Here is a 19,121-nt window from a genome sequence, read left to right as displayed (position 1 = left end):
GAGACAAAAAAGGTGTCAAATGGGAACGAGGAAAACAGTACTAGATGTGGTACCTGCTAGTTCAGGCTTACAAGGTATATTTCCTAGAGAGCAAAACTTTGCCCTGTTAGCTCCACAGTGTAGCTGTACCCTATTTTGGGATACCAGCAGTATCCTGAAATAACTATGCCATGTCTCTTGAAGTAGTCTGTTATTTTGAAATAAGCAGCTTATTCCAACATCCTGGTAAACCTCATTCCATGACTTTAAGGGGCATTTTGGAATTCTGAGTTTTCAAAATTCAGCATCATGTAGATAGTGCTAAGTTGCAAAATAAATTATGCAATTTGCATAGCTTATTTTGAGCTAAGGGTGCTGTGTAGACAGATGTTTTCCAGAGTCATGAAAGTGTCAACTTCATAGCCTACTGAGCAAAACCTTACAGTAGACACCAGACACTAACCTTCAAAATTTTATTATACAGCACAGGCACAACTGTTACACAAAATGAAAGAGGTCTTCCAGGTGCTTGTGTGGGTTTCTGCAACAAGGCTAGCCTGAACAATCCAGCTTTATCAGTAATAAGTTAGTTGTAGCAGAACTTTCCACTGCTACCTATTAACATGCATGTAGTTTAAATGTTTCCATCTTACAAGGAGTATTTTACAAAAGGGAGAAAAAAGTTATTACAATAACTTTCAAATACATCCTTCAAAAATCCAACAGCAGTAGAGATTGAGTAAAACCACTGCTAGTAGATAGGGAGAGGTTCTTGTTCCTACCATACACTAAAAAGACACCAGAGTCCTCCTCATCTTTCTGCTTTCACCCCTCACCAAAAAGGCTCACAAAGTTCTCATCTTGGGGGGGAAAAACACAATCAATGAAGCTGAACGACTAATACACCAAATGTAGAGCCACATATTAAATGTCCAGAATTACAACAGTTAGCACACTGCTGTCTGGATCTTCCCCTTTAACAGAGCTACTCAAAAAGGAGGTCTTCATCCTTCTCTTCTGCTAGGAGATTAGCAGGTTCATGTTCCCGCCCAGCAGCTCTCCGTAACACCCGCTCTTGCTCGCTCTTCTCTTTCAATATTTTCTTCTTCTCCTGGATCTTCTTTAACCTGCAGTGACAGAGTTGGGGTGAGTGGTGCCTCTTCCAAAAAAATCATCTTTTCCATCAGTTCTCTGGAGACCCCATTGGAATGACATTTAGGTTATGAATAGGTACAGCAAAATGCTCTCTGCTCCAATATGCAGACTTGTAAATACTGTAATCTTGTCCAAAAAACCCTCAATACCTCCTCCAGCACAAGCCATCCCTCACCTGTGCACACTGGGCATTCTATAGGCATCTTACTGCAGAATGAACTAGTTCCAAATCAAGCAACTGGCTTCAGCAACCCTCAAATTTTTAAAGCCAGAATTAGAATTTTCAAACCTCTTGATCAATTTCATTTTCTGCAGCAAGGAAAAAAAAGTAGGTTCTTTTAACCTTTTCTTAAACTTCATTTTTTTTTTTTAGAATCAGGCTAAGCCAATAGATATAACAGCAGCTTTCCTTTCCTGGAATCAAAAGGGATAGAGGGACAATTTTTTCCATCCAAAGGCACAAAGCCCAAGACTACAAACATATACAGCTTAACAAGGGTATTGCCTCTCACAGTATTCCATCCTTCTGCCACCAAAAAAGAAATATGGCTTAATAGACCCCATTGTCTCATTAGTGTTCAATTCCCTTTGCTCAATTTGAAACTAGATTAAGTTCTGCAATGAAGTGTTCACTCTAGTGCATTAAGCCACACCCTGCCCCTAAGTGCTCCTCTCCAGCTTGTAGGAATGAGAGAACCTCTGAACCCACCCATAGTGACAGGAGGGGGAATCTATCCAAGACATCTGTTGAAATTCATGGGTCAGGAGTCAGCAGGAAGGAAGAAATAAAGGAGAAGAAGTTGAGAGCAAGCACAAGGCCTTTTTAGAAGTATCATTACTGGAGAACGCTTAATGCACGTAAATAAGGGTACAACAGATGTATGAGCCAGCTTCCGTCAATCTGAATGTCACATGGGTAAAATGCTGTTCATAGAATACCAGAACTGGAAGACACCTTGAGAGGTCAAGTCCAGTCCTGCCCTCAAAGCAGAACCAAGCACCATGTACAGGACACTAATTCCCTAAAAAGGCCCTGGATAATTTCTGAAAGCAGAATGTCAATAGCTCAGCCTAGTACACAGAAATGGTGGTGATGGGAGTATTAAATGGATTTCTCCAAAGTGTTAATTTGTGAGAAGGAACGGGACCTGCAGCCTCCCATTTAGATCACTTACCTGTAGAACTCCTCTCGCTCTCTCTCATCCAGTTCTGTGATTATATAGGACAACGTGCGTTCAATCCTGGGAATAATCACTAGAGAAGAAAAAAAAACCACTATCATGTTAATCACGCAAACAGCCTGCACAGTGAGGAAAGAATACATATACTGAATGCCTGCCATAGTGTGGCAGGAAGAAGTGAAGGGTTTCATTAAGAGTAACCCACAAAACACTACTCTTAAAGGCTCAGGATTTTATAGCTTGCACCAATAATTCAATGGATTCAGGCTGCACCAGCTGCCATTGGAGGTTGAAACGTGAAGAACTAACTGGTGAAATCAGTGAGTTTATTTTTCTGTAAACTTTTTTCCAATGTCCAACTTAATATTTTCATTCAACAGCATCAGATCCTTGTCCTATAATACTGAGACTCAGTTTTCTGAGGTTTACAGGATCTTTCGAAAAAGCACCCCGTTTTCTAAAGAACTGCGTCTAGACTGGTTTGTTTCAAAATAGCACTTTTTTGAAAGAGCACCATTATGTGATTATGCAAATAAAGCTCAGGATATTTAAATCCCAGCTTAATTTGCACTTTTGAAGTGCTTCATTTACATTCCTCCAACAGAGGGATGGATATAGTCTAGACATAGCCTGTGGCTGGGTCTGAGCCACCAGCTTCAGCAAAGAATGGCGTGGAGAAAATGGTATGTCTTTCTCATCCTCACTATCGCTGGGAAAACACGGTACCATGCTAGCTCAAGTGACTAGTCTGCTGGGACCCTTTGATGGTGTTGTGTTGGTACTGAAGAGATGTGTCTCTGGTACGGAGCCTCCTGCGTCGACAGTGGACTTGGTGGCAGGAAGATCAATACCGACAATTCAAAAGCTGTGTGCACTGCAGTACTGTGTCATCGCATCCTTTGGACATCGGCGGTGCCGGAGGACTTCTGGTACCGCGAGAGAGTACCAATTTCACAGGATCTGACAGTCAGTTCTGGATGCCCTGTTGCCCTGAGTTGGGAAGGTGTGACGGGTACCAGTTTAGTCAGTACCGACAGCACAGACAAGGTCGCCTTGTGCTTACACAGAGACCACAGGGCATACATCCTTAGATGAACTTGCCTGTGGGGATTTGTCCTTGGAAGACTTCCCCAGTAACTGCGCATCCTCTGAAGCTAAAACCTTAAGATGAAAAGGGGTAACGCTGTGGAGATGTTCATGGGCCTATTGGCTGGAGGCGAAGAGTGCTTCCTCTTTGCAATCTTTTTGGAGGGTTCATCGCTTGGTGCCATGCCTTGGTCTGACACCACCACTGGAGAGGTGCTGGGCAGTGACATAGTGGACAGCAGTTTCGACATGAGTCTCTCGGTTTTCCATAGATAGGAGATGCAGTTGGAGCTCTCTCACCTTAAGCAACCTGGTAGAGAGCTTTTCACAGTGGTGACAAGATTTGGGCGAGTGCTCCTTGCCAAGACAGCTAATGCACTGGGCATGTCCATCCGATATCAGGATAGACATCCTGCAGGTCAGGCATTTCTTAAAGCCTGGTCAACCTGGCACATCTAACCAAGAACAAAGAAAAAAACATTTAAACTAACAAGGGGAGAACTGAATAACTACCTAAGCACTTAACTCTATACTATGATATCAACTATCAATCTAAAGCTTCATGTTCTGCTCTGTTCCAACTGAACCAGGAGCAGCTGAGAAGGAACCAAAGTGACAGTTGACGATGCACATGTGTCGGCACATTCATGCCAACACCCGGGGGGAGTAGTGCTGCCAAAAAGTTCCGATTAGAAGTGCAGGAACATAAAAACACCTAGAGTGGAGCACCCACAGAGACACTTCTCGAAGAAAAACTGCCGAAACTTTGATATGTGTGATGGCAATGTGTGTGGGATCTAACAGTGTGAAATGCTGAAAGTGCCACAGCAGTGAAGACAAATACTATAGAAAAGCAAAGAGAAAAAAGCCTCAAGTTGCTCAGAAAAGGACTAGAAGGGAGAAATGAATTTTGAACAGCTAATGAAAAATCAGCTACTTGAACTATACAGAGCAAAGTAGCTCAACAGTGAGGCCCAGACAAGGCCCCTTTTTGTCTGAAAAACAGTTGGCAGCAATAGAAAAAAAATTACAAAACGGCAGAACAAGCAGAGTCTGTGAAGGGACTCTCAGAAGAAAATGGGAGCAGGGAGACATTTTGCACCAGAGTAACAAGAAGGACTGCAGCGGCAGGATAGGCAATGGGTCAAAGATGCTGCCTGCTGACAGACTGAGCACAGAGGATCTCCCAAAGAAAGGGTGAGCTAGTGATGACATTCTGTTTAGGAAGTTGTATTGTTTTGTGTGATCTGTACTCTCCTGTGCTTTACATGATTAAATGCAAAGAGCAGAAAGTGGAGAGAGAGAACATATTGAGTGTTGACTGCTCCACAGCTGTTGCATACCCTGGAGAAGGTTACACTGTGAAGCAGAAGCTTCCCAATTCTGGGAGAGGGAGTCTGAGTAGGGGGGAGTCTGAAGGGGCAGCACTGTGCCCAGCAGGGTGAAGCAGTTGGATAAAGGGTTCGAACATTCAGTAGGGGAACATTAAACAAGCTATGTGCCCAGGGACCCCACAGGGTAGAAGCTTAATATTCCCCAGGAGATCCAAAGCCCAGGGGCTTGAATTCCATCCACATAAGTCTCAGTGGGCGGCCAGGAAAGATCTCTCTAAGATCTGTGACTGACCACCTCTCATTCCCACCCCATTCAAAATCTCTTAACATCCCTACAACAACACAATCCATTGCTTACATGGCACGGTAACGTGCATATCTTAGTGCAATGTAATGTTTGAAAACAAAGGGGGACAGTGAGCATTGTGTGACTAGATAGTACCAGTAAGTGCTCCATGGAACACAGGTCAGCTTCCTTTCAAAATCACGTAAGCGTTAAGAGTGGAAAAGCTCCAAATGACTCACCATGTTCAATAGCATTCACACGCCGGTTCGTTATCTTAATGGCTTCATCCAGCGTCACAAACGAAGTCTATGACAAAGTAAATTAAATATAAAGCACGTGGATCTTGGTATTTTTACTATCTGACAAGTGTAGGTGGCTTTAGGGAGCCATGCATGCTTGCTTTAAAGGCTAAATTCTGCCCTAGTGCAAATAGGTACACTCTCATGCACATTTGGTTTGTACACTGCTGACTAAATACTTGCTATAACTAACCTAGGGCTACACATGCCAGTAACCCAAGATCCCTCTAAGCTGCCCAGCTGCCTAACAAGCCCTGTGCAGGGCTCAGGGCTGCTGCAGAGACCACCACCTCTGTCCACTGGCCCCAACATGGAGCTCTGTGCTGGGGCTAGTGGAGCACACCTCTCCCTCAGCCACAGCACCCAACCCAGAGCTGCCCCTTCCAGGGGACAGGTGCCCCTTCCATTCTTCCACTCCCTCCCCTCCCTCCCCAAGCCTATCCCTGACATTCCCCAGCTGTGCCCATTGGAGCTGCAGTGGCCATGAGAGGGGGTGAGGGTTAGTCCTCTCTCCCAGGGATATTGTGCACTGCAATCTGCTCATTCCCAGGCCCACCCAAGTCCACACCTGACATCTCAATCGTCTGGCCCAGCCCCACCACACACTGTCCATGTGCAGAATACTATTGTGCAATACATCACATTGTTATTGGTGAACATAACAAAAATCATTCTGCACATGGACATAAAAAATTAGAGGGAACACTGTCAGTAACCTGGAGAAGGGTGTTTTAGTAACCAGGCATCTTAAGAATTCAAAACAAATACAAGAAAAGTTGCCACCAAAAGGTCCTTGCAGAGCTACACTTGAGAATGCTAAAGCAGCTCTTCAATCTCTCTCTCATTTTCAGGAGGAAAGGGACCATGAGGATCCAGAGAAGAGGTTAACATGCATTCAGTATCTGTGCTTGCAAGTGTGGGTGAAGTAGGATGGGGGGGAAAAAAGCTGAAGACCCTGATGTGGAGACATTAAAAAAAGGGGGGGGGGTTGCAGTACAATAGAAATGCTGCAGCATGTGGTCTCCACACAGCTCAGAGAAGGGATTAAAGGTACATCCTTAGCCACCAGGATTGTCTATTAAACAGTTGAGAGAAACTAGAAGCCCTTTAGCTCATCTTCCACTCCCACCTACCTGGAGCGAGGCCAGTTCTACAAGCAGCTCCACTGCTTTGGCATAGTTCCTCTTCAGTTTTGCCAGCTGCTCCCCACCTCTAGCTAAGCCAGTCAACTCATAACCTGAGAACGCATCAAACAGGAGAGGCATTAGCAAGAATGAAGCCTCTCAACAAGTACCAGGGATGCTTATGAGACTGCTAATGGAATGCTCAACCCTTCACCTCTCTGTCAGCAGTACTAACCTAGAAAACAGTGGTTGCTGACCATCATTACTGTTGGGTGCCTGCTCAGTGGTCTACAAAATCTGCAACTCCCCGCAGTTGCTTGCAGACAGATGTCTGTCTGCACATCAGGAGTGACCTATTAGTAATTTCAGCACACAGGCCAAAGATTTAGTAACAGCCAAAGCTACACAGCCCTGAAGGCAACCCCTCTAGGTCGGCGTTGGCACAGCAATATGGAGAAAGCTTGCATGATAAGTTGTGCTGTCAAGGTTTTGCTGATAAAGGGTTTCCAGGATATCCAGGTATTTTTCCACAAGCACTAGAAGACATACAGCATTCATTTTATACTTACTGTCCCCTCCTTCTTGGTAATGCTCAAACACTGGTAAGGTTACACCTGTTAAAGGCACACAAAAGTTTGCATAAGAATCAAATGAATATTGTATTTGGTACTCAAACTATATAATCTTTTACCAAGTCAGAACACGTTATAGGTAGTACATTTCAACTTCAATTCTAGCACTTTTTCTGACTGTGCCAGACCAAGAAGGTACAACCTGTATGATGATTTTTTTATTTCTCTCACAGTAGCCTTCAGAACCCATAGACATGGATTGGAGCCCCATTGTGTTATGCACTAAACATAAAATTCTCTGACCCAAAGAGCTGACAATACAAGGTATAAATGAAACAAGTCGACACAACATAGGTGCACAAGGTAAGAGTGAGATTATGATAAGCAGTATCGATAGCACACAACTGTACAACGTGTCTTCAAAAAAGACAAGTTATAGAAACTGCATTAGAAATTCAAGTATGTAGCTTCAGTTTAACATGATCTGGTTATTATGTGGATAAAAAGCGAGCATTCAACTTTTATGTTTCCTGATTCTGAGTGGCAATCTCTCAGTGTAAATAAGGTTGTTTGTTAGCACTTTGCATGGAATTTTTTAGCATAACCATGTATCTTAAGAGTCTTGGACACCATCCCTTCCCCAATAGTTATAAATTTTCTGATTGCCAGAAGTTGAACAAACAGTTTCTGTACTCTCACTCAATTTACACAAGATGAAGGACTGAATTTATAGACGTTTCTTCTCTTTCTGAAGGCAGAATTCTGCATTTGGATGCAGCTGGTTGTTGTGAAGTGGTGCAAGTGCACACACAGTATAAATGAGGATGTGGTGAGACATCTGGAAACAGTGATGCTTAAAGAGACTTAGGAATGATAAAATACAAATTCATGAATAGGGAAGTGTTATTTACTTAAAGTGAGTTTATTTTTGTACACATGTAACCACTGAATTTCAGCAGTTACACGTGGGTCAGGGAGGGAGGGCAAGCAGGAGCTGGTGCTCACGGGGAGCTGGCTTTTAAGCCATCTCCTGTGAGTACTGGCTCCCGCCTACCTCTCCCCTCATGCTGCTGCCTCTGATACAAAGAAAGTAATGCCCAGGGGGGAGGAAAAAGAGGGCTATGTGTAATACACATTCGCATCCCTACCGGTAACATAAGAAACAGGGGTCACCCAAGGAGCTTAATAAGCAGTAGGTTTAAAAACCAACAAAAAGAAAGTACTTCTTCACATTGTCAACCCATGGAATTCATTGCCATGGAATACTATGAAGCCCAAAAATAATACGTTGGTTTAAAGACAAATTCAATAAGTTTATGGAAGAAAGCAACTGGTGGATCAATTAACCAAGATAGTTAAGGACACAATCCCATATTGGGTGTCCCTCAACCTCCAAATGCCAAAAGTCTGGGTTAGAATGACAGAGAATGGATCATTTGAAATTGCCCTGTTCTGTTCTTTCTCTGAGACATCTGGCAGTGGTCCCTGGCAAGCGACAGGATAGTGATCTATACAGATCATTGGTCTGACCCAGTATGGCTGTTAGGTTTATGGTGGGATACAGCAGCAAAGGAGAGATTTTTAAGGGTCAAATACAGAAGTATATTACATAACAAAAGAGGTTTTGTGTTATTTATACCAGAGATATACTAAGAATGTTTATAAGTTAGAGGAAGCATACAAAATAAGCAAAAATTGAATGCCTTGAGAAAAGAGGAAACATCAGAACCTCCTACATAATACATGTAGTTGAGTTAAGTAATGTCTGAAGTGAATGTATTTGCAGAAGTATGCGAAAGGAATTGTTCAGTTTAGCCTGAGTTACATAGTTAGGAATAAAGGGATGAAATGAAGTAAAGAGCTGCATATACTAAAAAGCTTTCGCACAGTGGTATCTACTAGAACACGGTGGCAATATCCTGAAAAAAATAGTGGAAGTGCCATTGCCTCAAGCATTATAACTGGACTAGACAAAGTTCTGAATAGGCTGCAGTGGAAAACCATACCAACACCTGCAAAAAAGTGGACTAAGTCACTTAATCTGAGGCCATTTTTCCCCATTTCTGCAAAATGTCTAATTGGTACAAAGAGAGACTAGAGGAATTTGTAGCCCACAAAGTTCTTATTTCAACATGCAAATATCCCTGGTAATAAAAGGAGGTAAGGAGAAAAGAAATGCAGAAGAGACACATTCTGTTTATTAACCATTGTGCATTTTCTAGGAAACACAAATGGGTCTATGACATACTTATACTTTGCTAAGGCGGGGAGATAGTCACCTGCTACGTTGTCTTTCTTGGCTCTGATCTTGACTTGAGCTCTGTTCACATTCTGGATCACAGTGGTACTGAAGAGAAGAAAATGTACCTTAACTGGGTAAAATCAAATCGCGAATTGATCATTGTGAGCAAGGGTTAAGCAGCACTCACGCTGCTCCAAGGATTCATGGAAAAAGTCTCCAGCTCTGGCACGGAGTTTTCTGAAGACTAGCTCACCCACATCAGCAGCTGAATGAAACAAGCTTTTACACAGAAATCAAAAGCTCATACATGAACTATGAAACTAAGCACAGAAACTACATCTATTCGTAAATGCAGAGGCTCAGGATCTAGAATACACATTGCACACCTGGCCCATCAAAGCTCTTTCCAGCCTAAAATCAATGCCTGAAAGCTGGGCTCAGGTTCCAGCATTAAGTTGGATTTTGTTGGACTGTACCTGGATAGGAAATTAAAAACCCATGGATTCTGCTAGGAAAGGAGTAATTCTACTCTTCCAATTCAACTCATTAACAGCTGATGTGTCTACAGCCCCAATCTGTAGTATCCCACAGTCAATTACAATCCACATACAAGGAATCACTTTAATCAGTTTCTAAATTAAAATGCAATGAGGGAACATCATTGCTACTTAAACTCAACATTACAACAGGGAGCAATGAGTATGGCATCCAAATAAAATTACATAAAGACTTTAGGGAGGCAGACTAAAATTATCCAAAACAGAGTCTGTAGGGCCCACAACCAAACATCTCTATATGTAAATATCACAGGACTTTTAAAGGACTGAAGGGAAATAGGACCTCCATTTTACACCTTATCCAAAAAAAGTTCCTCTGCAGCACAGTATCCATAATGTGCCTGGGCATTTGACATTAATTTAGAGCAGAAATTACCTATTACATTGACAGTGGGGCTGTCCTTTCTCCACTTAGTGACTATACCTCGCTGTGTCTGGTTTTGTAAAGTTTTCTAAAAGTCACAGCCTATGATATGGCTGTCAAATTCATATGAAAGATTACAGAGCAAATCCCTGTTGTGTATACACTTAATCCCAGATGTTTCAAAATCTACATCAACAACAATCTGGGATTATAATTTATTCCTATAAAAATGATGCTCATCACACGATCCTCTAAATTCATAAGATTTCTCCTTATGTTGTCCTAATAATGTAATTGTTCTTTGACATATGCACTACCCTCATTAACCCTATTTAGAGTTGCACTCGTACAGAAGGGAGAAGTGTTTTCCTAGACTGCCATCAGCATAGGACTTCATGTCTTTGGCATGGTAGACCTCCCTGGTAGTTACTAAGAGAAAGTGATGAAAACACTGAGGAAGAGAATCTGCCTCAATAGCTCGAGCAAGATGGAAAACTAGTCCAGCCTTCTGTTATGCTTTCCCCTTTCTCTACACTTTAAATTCCACAATGCAGAAGCAACCACTGGCTCACCTGAGGATTCACATTTACACTTACACTGATCTGAAAGTTGCTTCTACCATCTGATGTACTTGTTTGACTTCAAAGCCGTGTACATTTTCCCAGCACAAACTGTTTCTCCCTTCAACACCTTCTGCTCCCATCCTTGTTTGATGGTATCCAATTTATCACGAGGCTGCCTCTCTCTGCACATACTATACCACTTTTTTCTTTCACTCCTTTTCTAAAACAGGAACCAACAGCCTGCTCTCTTCCTAGAAAAGGAAAGCTGGGGATTCTCGATGCAACAGTACCGTACAAGTCAGTGGTCCTCACCTGAAATCTCCAGCTGTGAACTTTGCCTCTGCAAGCGAGAAGGCAGCTTCTCTCATCACCTCACCCATTAACATCTTAGTCTGTAAAGAGAACAGAGGTGCAAGGTTAAAACAAAAAAACAAAAAAAACCCACCTCATTCCACCAAAAGCTGAAACAGTCTTCTCAGAGTGGAACATTAGTTGTTAGCAGCTACTTGCTGTACCTAAAGACAAAAGAAGACGACTCCTGTGTCCCGAGGTGGGTTACACACATCAGGGGGCAGGATACAAAAAAAAGTAAATGTGACTTTGTATCTTTAAGATGGATATACAATGTTAAGGCTGCTTATTGTATACCCCTGTAAAGCCACCATATGATTGTCAACTGAGAATCCCAGGATTTAACATGATTGTAGAAATGGATACAGCACAAGAGGGCTCCAACTGTTTCTTACAGTGGTTTACCTGAACTGCTGGGAAATGATTTTTTCAAATCTTCACAGCACAGGGGAAAAAAAATTAAGCATTTCTAGTTTCAAAGAAACTACTGAAGCCAAGAATGTGAGTATAAATCAGTGTACTGCTGCCTTACTGAGTCTAGCTAGGTCTACACTACGGAGGTTTTCCGCATCCAGAGAATGTGTCTGCTCTTCTGCTTTTTTTTTAGCAGAAGAGCAGACGTGCTCTTTCGGAAGCCCTGTCTTCCTCCTTCCACGAGGAAAAAGGGCTCTTCCAAAAGAGGCGGCTTTTCTGAAATTTGGCCCAGTTTAGATGGGCCAAATTTTGGAAAAGCCTCTTCCACAAAAACTATCGGAAAAAGGTATGCAAATTGCAGAGCACAATTTGCATACCTTTTTCCGATAAATCCCTGTAGTGTAGACATAGCCTCTGTAGGAAATCTGACACACCTCTAAGGCCTTATCTACACTATGAAATGGAAACAGTGCTAACCCTGTGTATTAGAAGCAGCTGTGGCTAATGCAATGCTGTACCCAGTTCAGTTAGAGTAGACAAACACAATCCATATCCAGCATCATTTCACCTGGCCATGCCTAAATCTTGGTTTAAATCATATGGATATATGCACACAAACACATTGACACCATGTCCTTTCAAAAAACAAAAACAAAAAAAACACCCACACACTTGCTGAATAGAGTTTGCTGTCTCCACTTAACAGTTTAACTATACAACTGATACCGATGTATACCATTTTTCCCAAGCCAGACAGAGTGAAGGAAGCAGGTTAAAATCAGTCTTATTGTTTAACAGGGTACATGGCTGATTGGAGAGTGATGAAGGGGGGTGGTTAAACTCCTAAACAGTCTTAGGCCTTTGTTCAGCCTGCCCACCTAGGAAAGTCAAATCACTTCAGTGTTGTTTAACAGACTGCAGGTGACCAGCAAAGCTAAACCAAATTCTAACCTACAGAAAAGTGATCTCAATCACTGCATTATGGAAATGCATGGTTTACAGAACACATAACTTCCTAACAGAGCTTGACAGACATAGTAGAAACTGAATTCACCAACCTCAATGATTTTCTTTAATATTTGCCGGAATCGAAGAGTCAGAGCATCAGATTTTTTCTTTAAGAGGTTGCGGCCCGTCTGAGCCCCTTTCAAACGAGCCTTCATGATGGTCTGAGCCCTATTAAGCAGGAAAAGATAGAGATTTCTGTCACTCAGAGGGATCAGAAGAAAGTAAAATAATTTCCTACATGGAAAATGAAAGATATTGGGAAGTATATGAAGACAAGGTCTTCATCTTGGCCTCCTCAACCATAAGCAGTCCCTTGGTGTGCTTCTTTTTCACATTTGTAAAAATGGGAATTATTTCATAGGCCAGGATTACTGGGTGAGTGTTTACAAAGCTGAACCTTTCAACAGGCTGACAAGTGCTGTATATAGGCCCTGTTGTTTATAAATTTCTCAACCACTTTATTACAGAAAACTACACAATAAGTCAAAATTCTTTGAAATGCAACTTATTTATGGCCATTAAATGGAAACCAAGATTTACCCACAGTCATCCCAAGGAGATTTGTTCTATTTTCTAATATTCTGGCTTCGCAAAAGCCATAAATACCATAAAAAGGTAACCAATTCTTCATGAGACTTTAAGTCTGTCTACTGAAACTGGCTTTTCTAAACAGTCTCAAATTTGTTTGTTTTTTTAAACAGGCAAGCTGAAACAGCAGCCAGACTTCTGCAGCAGCTTGCTCTTCCATTTGGAAAAGAGCAAATGTTGTCCAGAATGTGGTGTTATTCCCTAAACTCAGAAAACCCGTAGTAGATTTCTTAGATAGTTGCAAATGATCCTAATTTGCAAGTAATACCCTCTGGACTGTCCAGATTGAGTATTAAACTCAAGTCCTGTGAAAGACTTGAACTGAAACCAAGGTCACAAGTTTTATCTATTATTGCCATATGCTTCACTGTACCTCTCGAGTTAGTCTCACTAAAGTGACAGGGGCTCCTCTATGAAACATTTGAGCTACTCATAATGCACTAACTTGGTTATTGCCTATATAACAGAGAGAGTGTGTATTACATAATGGAAAAATCAACTCCTGAGTTACAACTTAAGTTAACACTCCAGCAAAAGCAACCCCACAGACTTTTAGCTTGATTGTTTTTGCAATATATGTCTATACAGGCAGTCCCCAGGTTACGTACAAGATAGGGACTGTAGGTTTGTTCTTAAGTTGAATCTGTATGTAAGTCGGAACTGGCGTCCAGATTCAGCCTGTTGAAACTGATCAGCGGCTGATTCCAGGAAGCCCCGGGCTTCCTGTAGTCAGTGCTGGTCAGTTTCAGCAGCAGCTGACTTGGGGACACCTGGGGCAGAGCAGCTAGGGTGCTGCTGGGTTGCTCCAGTAGCGCCGCTCCTCGGCACTACTGGACCAATCCACCAGCACCCCAGCTGCTCTGCCCCAGGCATCCTGATTCAGCCGCTGCTGAAACTGACCAGCAGTGGCTGAATCAGGACGCCTGGGGCAGAGCAGCTGGGGTGCTGCCGGGTTGGTCCAGTAGCGCCCAGAGTGGCGCTGCGGGACCAACCGGCAGCGCCCCAGCTGCTCTACCACAGGCGTCCGGAGAAAAGCCTGGACTGCTGGGGGGGGGGGGCATACTAGCTGCGCCCCCCCCCCCCCCCAACAGACCAGGGAGACGCGGGCGGGGAACCGAGATGCACCACGGTCCCGCCGCCCGGGTCCTCCACGGCTTTGCTCCGCGTCTCCCTAGTCTGCTGGAGACCAGTAGACCAGGGAGATGGGGAGCAAAGCGGAGCAAAGCCGCGGAGCACGCCGGCAGCGGGACAGTCTGGGCTGTCCGCTGCCCGTGTGCTCCCCGGCTTTGCTCCCCGTCTCCCTGGTTTGGGGAGACGTGGAACAAAGCTGCGGAGCACGCGGGCAGCGGACAGCCCAGACGCGCCGCGGCTGTCCCGCTGCCGGCGTCCTCAGAGGCTTTGCTTCCCGTCTCCCTGGTCTGCTGGTCTCCAGCAGACCAGGGAGACAGGCAGCAAACCCCCTTCGTAACTGCAGATCCGACGTAAGTCGGATCCGCGTAACTCGGGGACTGCCTGTACCAGCAACCTTACTAGGGATGTTAACTCCAGTGGCAGCCAGCTGCACCTGGCCAGAGCAGCCCCACATATGTGACCCTCGCAGTACCCCACAGCTGCAGTGGGGCTGGGCAGAAGGACCCCGCAGCTGTGGTGGGGCCAGGTGGCAGGACCTTGTATAAAATGATTAAGTGCTATCATTTAACCATTTTAACATCCCTAGATGTGAACACTATCACTCAGGGCAGTGAAGTTTTTCACACACACACACGTTTTGTGAACAATAGTGGTAGTGAGTACACTGCCTATTATACCTTTACCTGATTTCCACATCTATAAAATAGGAACTAACAACACTTCTCTACCTCACAGGCACAACAGGGGATGCAAATTAAATAATAGCTGACACACACTGACATACCAAAGCAACATGTCCCATATAAATTCCTGAACAGACAAGAACATAACTCGCACTAAAATGTCTGAACGTTCATAGTAGAGGAGCATAAGCCAGAGGATAAAAAATGAAGCCTGCTTTTCAGAAGAACTGAATGCCTGAAATTACAAACATTTTCAGAGACTTCAGATCTGCATACCAGCTGGCTTGTTCCAAGGTTGAGCTATCAAAAGCTGGCTCATTTTCTAGTCTAAGCAAGATTTAACAGACACTATGTATGCATTAAACACAGTCCTGTTTACCATCAAGAAAAAGCCAGAACAGCTAGAACAAGAGACTTCAACAAGCATCTCTGATATACAAAAGATTTATGTAATTACAGACTTCACTAACAACAAGATGGCATAAATACTGTTCAATTGAGGACAAGATAGATCAGAGGCAGGGTTTGTATTAACAGAAATTGCTTTAAGTTTACTTCACCACCAAGACTCCTGTTCTTTCGTTTGGCAAGCTCTCTAAATTAAGCTACTGATTCCCAGGATGAAATATTATTCTAGACTACTGAAGACTGCAAAAAAGCTCACACCAGTAGAAAAAACAAAGAATAGGTTCCTTACAGAAGAGCATTTAGGATATTAACAAGAGTGAATGAAGTAGTGGACAAAGCAAAGAGGACAATTCAATAACAGCAACCAGACAAGGCAGAACCCTAACCCGCTATCTTCATATGTAGCACCTACATTTGCATTTCTATGGATGAAGCTTCATGGTTCAGATTAATCGATGTTAAGTATAATAATCTGTTCACCTATGATGCATTTTTTTATCTTAAGCAGAAAAGTTCTGGAATATAGCAGCTATTCTTCAAAGTTAAGATTCGCTAGGTCTCAACTTTTGTATATTAATATTGTACACTAATTTGATTAAGGATCTCAAAAGTGCTCTTTAATGCAAAATAGGGATGTTAATGGTTAGCTAGTAGGGGCTAGAGAAGTCTCTGCATTTGCTATGGGCAGGGATGCTCCAGCCCACCCATCGCAGCTTCTGTCTGAGGCAGGGGATAGTCAAGCCCAGCAGGGCTGGAGAGGCCCCCGCGCCTGCCCTCCCATTTAAGCAGTTAACTGGTTAAATGTAAAGTTTAATTCATTAACTGATTCATTTACATCACTAGTTTGGTGCTCCTGCCATAGTAGTCTGAACATTCTACAGCTGGGGTGGCCAACCCACAGCTCTCAAGCCCCATGCAGCTCTTTGCTGAAAGAAATTCAGCTCTTGCTAGATCGGTGCTTGGCTCTGGGGGAAGGGTGGCGCATTGAGTTAGAGCAAGGAGGATGAGGATGCCTGGCTCTGGGGGAAAGGAGAGGGATTGAATTAGAGCAAGGGGAAGGGGCTAAGGGTGCCTGGCTCTGGGGAAGAGGATTGGGTTAGAGCAGGGGTGGGGGGGAGAAGGGGTTGAAGCACCTTAATCTCAAAATCTTCATGGATGCAGAATAAGGCAGCCAACACAGATGTCATATTTAAATTCCAGGACAAAAAAAGAATCAGCATGTAACTGGTTTACACTGTGTTTCTTTAAAGAAAATTCAAAGGCTATTGTTTGCCAGGCTGAAACAATTATTTTGAGATGAGTCTCTCCTTCCTTCTTGTTTTTCAACCTATCATATTTGCAGTCTGGGACAGACCTGAATTTTTAGAATTATAAAAAAAAGCCATAATCTTCATAAATTTAAAAAAAAAATGAGGAAACCATACCAGAGATCAACAAGCTGGAGTGAAACAGACACTTCAAATTGTGCTAATTTACTTCTCAGTTCAGTTTAATTTTTAAAAACTCACAGGACATAATACGGCAGTAGTGTTAAATTTAAAATACATGGTGAGGATGCTTATTTAGTGTGAGATTATTACTGTATTTTCAAGGGTGGTTTTTTTTTTATTTGAAGTTTGTTCCTTGTCAAGTTCTCTGAAGATCTAAGGACAAGCCGTGAATTTTTTAAGTGATTAGAGACTTTATTGGTTTTTGTCTGAAGTGTCCTGTAATGTTATTTTTATCACTACATTTTGTATACTCTATCTACATAAAGATATATAGATATATAAAAATAAAATATATAACATATGGCTCTTTGCACTCTATCCATAGCTATTTTGGCTCTTAGTCTCTAACTTGTTGGCCACCCGTTCTACAGATTTTGAGTAGAAACATTGAAGACTCGTGTTTTGCTGTGATGATGGCCATGTTCCATGCTTTGTCAAAGACATCTGACTACATGACAAATCATTTGCTGTCAGCACCTGGAAAATTATGGGGAATAGGGATTATTCTCTATTTAGCTGACTTCATTTGTTCTCTTAACATTTAGCAGTGAACCCTACATATCCCACTTGATTGTTTATATACTTCAAAAAGGATTGCCATAAAAAGGGAACAAAATGGAAGCTATGTCTCAAGCTTTTTTACACCCATAAAAATGCTGGCTCCGAGGATCCCCCTTCTTTATGTTTGTAGTATTCAGTGTAATTTGTACCACTCAAAATATTACAAAAAAGTAACCTACTTGTATCTCTGATTATAAGGAGGCAAAGAAAAGTTAAATGAATTATGACACTGCAGACTGCCTCTGAGAGAACAGGAGAACTACAGCCACATCTACACTGGCCATATGCTCATTTCCTGAAATGATTTCCATAAAGAGATCCTAACCAATGCACAGAACAGGGCAATTATCAAATGATCCATCCTGTCCTCCAGTACTAGCTTCAAGACTTAGGGATAACCATTGCATGGTGTTGCATTCCAGACCATTTTTTGAACCCTGATTTAATTTTGGTCTTTATTGATGTAGTTTTATAGAATGCTAATGTAACAATACAAAACAGTATCACATTTGCTTGTAAATTCCTTAATGAGATGCAGTTTAAAGATTCATTTAAAAGATGACTAATACAATGAAAGATGTTCAAAATTTGAAGGAAGCGCTACAGACAAAACTGACAGAAGATGGAGCAGACTTAATGAAACGTATGTTTTTTCTGAAGAACAGTAAAGGTCCAGATAGTAACCTATAGTATGCCACAGGGCTCTTAAGGGTGAGGGGGTTCAATAATGGATTGAAAACTACTGGAATTTGTTAGATAGTTGTTTGGAAGTTCTGACAAATGAGCATCCATCGGAGTAGGCAGGCTCTCAGTTCAAAGCCATTAGCACAGGTATTTGCGAGTTGAAATTTCTGCAGGAAATCAATCCCTTACAGCTAGGCTGAGGTTTTAGACAAGTGGCTCATCACTCAAGTCAAGTATTACAAGCTATATTGGCTCCTATCAACTGCTTCCTCTCTGTGCACTTTTCCTAACAAATACAGGTACACCCGTTTCTTGTGGGAACCGCAGTCAGATGTAATCAAAACTAGATGTTTCTCTAAGAGATACGGTCTAGTTCAAACAGGAACTGACACAGGGAAGTCCTAGGCCTGGGCGACACAGGAGGTCACCCAGATGATCACCATGGTCCCTTCTGACCTTGGGACCTGCGAGCGACAAAGCTGGGACGAGTCACACGAAGCGCGTTGCAGCCCCCCCCCCCCCCTCCCCCAGACAGCAGCACCCGCAATCTGCAGCGACCCGCGTGCGGTTCCAGGCCCTGGGCAGTTCCCCGCGCGAGCCCGCAACTGTCCCCGCGCCACCGCCCGTTCCATCCGCACGCGCCCCGCTCACTGCGCCAGCCCGGGACGCCGCGCCAGAGCCCCCGGGGCAGGAGGGGAGCCCGGCTCCGGCACGGGAAGGGAGGGGACCAAGGAAGCCGCCGCCGCCGCCGCTACCCGGCGCGTCACTCACATCCGCGAGGGGAAAATCTCGATCCGGTCCTTGCCCGACATCCTGACCGCAGCGAAGGGAGCTCGCGACCCGCTTCTGGCTCCGCTACAAGCCGGCTCGGTCACGTGCCGCGACACCAACCGCCCCGCCCGGTGACCAAGGCTACTTCCGCTTCTTCCAGCTGACTCCGCCCCACCGCAGAGGCGCCGACCACACAGAACACAGAGGGCCTAAGCCCCGGATGTTGGGCCCTTCTCGCCCCGTCATCGCCGTAAGTCGCAGCGTGGGCAAAACAACGCAACGCCCGTTGG

The 19,121-nt window shown here is 43.5% G+C and overlaps 1 protein-coding gene across 1 annotated transcript; it reads right to left on the bottom strand.

The window, feature by feature from the left end:
- Positions 1 to 438: 438 nt before the first annotated feature.
- On the bottom strand, positions 439 to 19,014 carry ATP6V1D (ATPase H+ transporting V1 subunit D). The gene is made up of 9 exons (XM_075927402.2): positions 18,832 to 19,014; positions 12,566 to 12,683; positions 11,055 to 11,134; positions 9,296 to 9,363; positions 7,014 to 7,058; positions 6,454 to 6,557; positions 5,261 to 5,327; positions 2,310 to 2,388; positions 439 to 1,106 (listed from the first exon to the last, which is right to left on the bottom strand). The coding sequence occupies exons 1-9, from the start codon at positions 18,870 to 18,872 to the stop codon at positions 965 to 967; spliced, it is 744 nt and encodes a 247-aa protein (XP_075783517.2). The 5' UTR covers positions 18,873 to 19,014; the 3' UTR covers positions 439 to 964.
- Between the last annotated feature and the right edge of the window lie 107 nt (positions 19,015 to 19,121).

Source organism: Pelodiscus sinensis, chromosome 5 (genome assembly GCF_052426305.1).
Source record: "Pelodiscus sinensis isolate ZL-2025 chromosome 5, ASM5242630v1, whole genome shotgun sequence".
Classification (NCBI taxonomy): domain Eukaryota; kingdom Metazoa; phylum Chordata; order Testudines; family Trionychidae; genus Pelodiscus; species Pelodiscus sinensis.
The sequence above is the reverse complement of the archived record's forward strand: the minus strand, read 5'-3'. Positions and strand labels throughout refer to the sequence as shown.